Below are 5,371 nucleotides of genomic sequence, written 5' to 3'. Positions count from 1 at the left end.
CAGCTGGACCGTGGATGCTCCACCTGAGCTCAGAGAACAAGCCCTCGGAGGCCTGCATCGGGGTGGGCTGCGGAGTGCGGGCTTTCGCAGTAGAACAAGGACTTGAGCAACATTTAAACACTCGCCACTGCTTCTTCCCACTGAGTCGTGGGGCGGCCTTAGCGACAGGCAAAGAGCTTCTTCGCACGCGTGTGCATGTGCGTGTGCGTGTATGTATGTGCATGTGTGCGTGCGCATGTTCGTGTGTGTATGTGCATGTATGTATGTGCATGTGTGCGTGTGCATGTTCGTGTGTGTATGTGCATGTATGTATGTGCATGTGTGCGTGTGCATGTGCGTGTGTGCATGTATGAGCGTGCGTGCGCGCGCCGTGCAGTGCTCCCTCGTACGGACGCACAGACTTTGGGAAACTTCCCTGGTGGTGACCGTGGGCTGGGCAGTTCTGTCTCGTTACAGCCTTCGGCCTAAGCCCTTGCCTGACCCTGAGCATGCGTTCCCGGAAGTGCAGCCGCCGCGGTCAGTGGCGTGTTCCTGGGTAACTGGTCGCCGTCTCAGTGGCCCCTGCGGGGGCCGTGCCGACACCTCCCAGCAGCGTGGGGACGACACACGGACGGCGCCGGTTCCCTGCGGACTCCGAGGTCTGACGGTGAGGGGGTTTCGCACGCGGATAACTTTTCATGTGGTCACAGTCCCGATGAAGACCCAGACCCCCACCAGCCCGTGTCACCTCTGGTGGATGACACTGTACTCACAACCACGGCATTGCCCTGGCCAGCGTGGCTCAGGGGATAGAGTGTCGGCCTGCAGACCAAAGGGTCCCGGGTTTGATTCCGGTCAAGGGCATGTACCTCGATTGCAGGCTCCTCCCCGCCCCATGTGTTTCTCTCACATAGATGTTTCTCTCTGTCTCTCCCTCTCTCTTCCACTCTCTAAAAAATCAATGGAAAAATATCCTCAGGTGAGGATAAAAAAAAGAAACCATGGCATTGCTCTGGGGGAAAATGCAGCCGGAGCTCGGACGTGGAGGGCGTGGAGGGTGGGCGTGTGGACCCCGATGGAGCCACGCCTCTGCCCCTGCCAGCCTGACCTTGTGCGAGCCCGGGACCTGGCTGAGCCTCCGCTTTGCTTCCCACCGGGAACCTGGGGGAAGGGCGCCAACACGGGCGTTGGTGGCGCTGGGGCATCGCAGCCGTCCTGCCGTGATGTCACCACGACCTCGATGCAGGAACAGGCGCAGGTGGCGGGCATGTGGAGGCTCGCAGCTGCCGGTGGTGACGCAGACGCGCCTGACGGTCTAATCAGGCTCCCGGGCCCGCCCATCCGGCCTTCACTTGCGGCCCTGAGAGCGTCCTTGGGTCCTGGTGACTCGGCCAGGGAGTGACGTGAGGGTGGTGACGTGGTTCTGAACATCAGGACACGTGGAGTCCAACTAAGTCGCCAGCCTCTTGCTTTGCACACCTCCGGCAGCACTTGGAGACACTTCCTTTAAAATCCTGACCCAGGGTATTTCCCATTGACTCAGAGAGAGAGTGGGAGGGAGGAGGGGGAGAGAGAGAGAAAGAGAGAGAGGAACATCCATGTGGGTTGCCTTCCGCTCACGCCCCAGCCAGGGCTGGGAACCTGCAACCAGGGTGCGTGCTCGTGAATGGGAATCAAACCGGTGACCCTTCAGTCCAGTCAGTGATTCTGCCTCATCATTGATGTTTCTCTCTCTCCCTCTTCCTTTCTCTCCGAAATTAAAAAAAGAAAAGAAAGAAACCCGTGGCTCAGTGTTATCACGTGTGGATGGAGCACAGTGTTGTGTACAAGGTGGCTTGTCGAGTGAAGCAGAGGTAGTGCCTGGTCCTGGCCTCTGAAGGCGCCCGGAGTCCGATTCCAAGAGCTGGCGGCTTACAGCGGGGACTGTACCCACAGGGCCGCCGGGGGCCATCGCAGAGCCTCACGGTGACCTGGGACAGGCACCGGCCACCGTGGGCTCTGTGGTTCTCCGTGGTTCTCCATGGGCCCTATGATTGATTCTCCGTGGGCTCCATGATTTTCTGTGGGCTCCGTGGTTCTCCGTGGGCTCCGTGGTTCTCTGTGGGCTCTGTGGTTCTCCCTGGTCTCCGTGGTTCTCCATGGGCCCTGTGATTGATTCTCTGTGGGCTCCGTGGCTCTCCGTGGGCTCCGTGGTTGGGAATTCACCCCAGTCCAGGGCTGGGGAGCCTTCCTGTCTTCACAGCTGTGAGGCCCACGTCTGGCCGAGGTTGCGTGTGCCTGGCCCACGGTGTCAGCTGTCACACTGGCCGCGTCTTGTTTGCAGTCTTGGCTCTATGTGATTCGAGCTGAGTGCTTTTTGGTGCTGATGCTGCTGTTTCCAATGATCCCGGGCGTAGTGCCCACGCCTGGCTCCCCCGGTGGAGGCCGGGCGTGTCAGGTGGAGAAAGCGCGCTGGGCGGGCTGAGCCCCGGCCGAGTCGGTGTGGGGGCTGTGCAGTCAGCAGCAATACGGTGCCAGTGCATAAACACGTGTGACACAGGTTAGGATTGACTGACGAACACGTATGACCAGGGCTCACAGGTCCCTGCCCCGTGTTTCCCGTGAGAGCAGCGAGTCAGGACTTGTTAATTCCGTGTCCCCGTGACTCCCACAGCGCAGCTGCCTCCGGGGAGACTCACCCCGTCTCACACGGGGGGCTTCAGGAGTTAGAGGGGCTTCGTGATATCATGGGGCCACTAGCAGCGGGAATCCACGTTTCTCTGAGTTTAAGATTTTCGGGACACTTTCTCTTACGCCACAGGTCATGAATTTGCAACGTCATTTTTCTTTATTTTTCAAATATTGACATTTTGTCTTACAAACATCCAGGGCCACCCATCAGTGCCTGAGAAAAGCACTGGCTGTTTCGGCTCAGATTCCAATACAGCAACGCCCACAGTTTGCTTTCACTGCTGCGTGAGTGTTGGAGCAAGGAGGGTGTTGGTGGGAGCTGCCCCCTGGGTTAGGAAGTGATGCGTGAGCGTGCGAGCCTTCCTTCCGCCTCCTCTTCACCTGGGCTTCTAGGAGCCGCTCTGCTGTCCTCCAGGGACGAGTGGATGAGAAAGTGCTGTGGGCATGGAGGGACCATCCCAGGACACGGGAGCAGGTGGAGTCTTCCGTGGCTTCTGGCAACAGGTGTCTCCGTCTGAAATATTTCCAGCAAACGAAGTTCCTGTGCTTTGGAGTCTAGTTGACAAAGTCATGGATTGTGTCTCTTAATTGGGATTTTTTTAAAGGTTGTTTGTTTATTTTTTTAAATATACTTTTATTGATGTCAGAGAGGAAGGGAGAGGGAGAGAGAGATAGAAACATTAATGGTGAGAGAATCATTGATCGGCTGCCTCCTGCACGCCCCCAACTGGGGATGGAGTAGGCTACACAAACATGTGCCCTTGACCGGAATCGAACCTGGGACCCTTCAGTCGCAGGCCGACGCTCTATCCACTGAGTCAAACCGACTAAGGCTTAATTGGGATTTTTCAGGTTCTTAGAAACCAACATTTTAAGCATCTTTGTCCATCTGGCTGCTGGGAAATGCCCAGACTAGGTGTCTGAACCAAAGAGCCCGCCCCCCAGCTGTGGGGGGACCTCTCCCGCTACAGGCTCCTCCCAGGGCCCCGCCTGGGACACGGGCTGAGCCTTTGGAAGGCTCGGATCGCCTCAGGAGGGCTTCACCTCATGACCTCCTCACCTCCACAGGCCCGGCCTCCTCCTGCCATCATCTTGGGGGGCAGGGTCTAGGCAGGTGGATTTGGGGGGGACACAGACGCACCCCGGCAGCTTTGCAGACGTGAAGAGCAAGGTTTCTCCGAGTTTCCCGGGAGTTTTCTGGGAGTTTTCTGGGAGGGCCGGCAGAGGAACCCGCTGTGGGAGCCACCCGTGCGCACAGGCACGTGCGGGCCTGTGCAGGGTGGTCGGCGCGCTCACGGGTCAGTGCTTTCACACTGCAAGCGCGTCCAGCACAGGAGCGCTTGTGCCCAGGGCGCCGGCCGGCTGCGTGCTGGAGGCCCATCCCCAAGTGGTGGTGTTTGTGGGTTGTTTTTTGTTTGTTTGCTTGTTTTGTGAATCCTCATCCGGGGATATTTTTTCCATTGATTTTGAGAGAGAGTGGAAGGGGGAGAGGGAGGAGGACAAGGAGGAAGGAGGAGAGAGACAGACAGACAGACATCAAGTGGTTGCCTCCCGCACGTGCCCAACCAGGGCGGGGGTTGAACCTGCCGCTCAGATACACACCATTAACCGGGAATCAAACCCTTGACCCTGCGGTGCCCAGACCAGCGCTCTAACCACCGAGCGACTGGCCAGGGCCGTGGGTTTTATTTCAGGTCAGTGCAGGTCCCCACATGTGTGGGTGTGTGTGTTTCTATCAGGCGTGCAAGCTTATATGAAGGTTATCATTTATATTGGCACATCAATTAAATATTAAGTCATCATTGAAGAGCCTAGTTTTTATGTTAGTGAAAGAGTGCATTGGAGAATTTCCTGTGGGAGGTGAAGACTCCCTTTCCTCGCCGCCCGGGTCCTGCTCTGAGTGAGTGACCACCACGGTCAGTATACAGCTTGCCGTTAGTGTGCAGATGGACATGTTAAAAGGACCTACGGTGGAGGTTTTCCAGGTGGGAAACGATGGAAGATGCCGCGTGAAGGCTCCGAATGGGTGTAAGTTCAGCCGTGAGACGTGGCCGAGCGAGAGCAGCTCCCTGCTGTCGCCCCTGAGGCGTCGGCTCTTGCTGCGTTCAAGGTCAGAGGGCAGGAGGCTCCCAGAGATGGCCCGTCCTGAGATAAGGGCCCGGATGGAGAAAGGTGAACTCAGGCCACTGGGGAGACTCCTGGGGTGACAGTCCTGTGAGGCTGACTTGACCTCCTGCCCCCAACAGGGTGTGGGTGGGAACCCGGCCTACGAGGTCAGGGGACGGGGTGGGACATCCACCGGGCTCCCCTCCCACCTTGCTTGGGCTCAGGACTCAATAAACACTTCATCGCTGCCTCCAGGGCTCCACGGGAGAAAGAGCCCCGGCCGGTTTTGCTCAGTGGTTAGAGCATCGGCCTGCGGACTGAAGGGTCCCGGGTTTGATTCTGGTCGGGGCACATGCCCAGGTTGTGGGCTTGATCCCCAGTGGGGGGCGTGCAGGAGGCAGCCGACCCATGATTCTCTCTCATCACTGATGTTTCTCTCTCTTTCTCTCTCAAATCAATAAAAATATATATTTTTTTAAAAAAATAGGGGAAAGAAAACCAGAGAGAAAAAGGACTCAGCGGCTGCAGCAGGTGGAGGGACCCCGGGCAGCTGAGGGCGTGCAGGGCCAGCCGCTCCCTGAGGCCTCCACAGGCTCACAGCCCGAGGGCACCTGGC

At 57.9% G+C, this 5,371-nt stretch overlaps 1 protein-coding gene across 1 annotated transcript in view; it reads left to right on the top strand.

The window, feature by feature from the left end:
* Positions 1-310: 310 nt before the first annotated feature.
* Positions 311-5,371, top strand: part of TDRP (testis development related protein) — a gene marked incomplete at its 3' end in the record, with an annotated part of 9,328 nt that continues 4,267 nt past the window's right edge. Inside the window, exon 1 of the mRNA XM_005882741.2 lies at positions 311-646. Within this exon, the coding sequence (XP_005882803.1) occupies positions 332-646 (315 nt within the window). The remainder of the gene's footprint in view (positions 647-5,371) is intronic.

Source organism: Myotis brandtii, unplaced genomic scaffold (genome assembly GCF_000412655.1).
Source record: "Myotis brandtii unplaced genomic scaffold, ASM41265v1 scaffold736, whole genome shotgun sequence".
NCBI lineage: Eukaryota > Metazoa > Chordata > Mammalia > Chiroptera > Vespertilionidae > Myotis > Myotis brandtii.
This window is presented reverse-complemented; position numbering and strand designations above follow the sequence as displayed.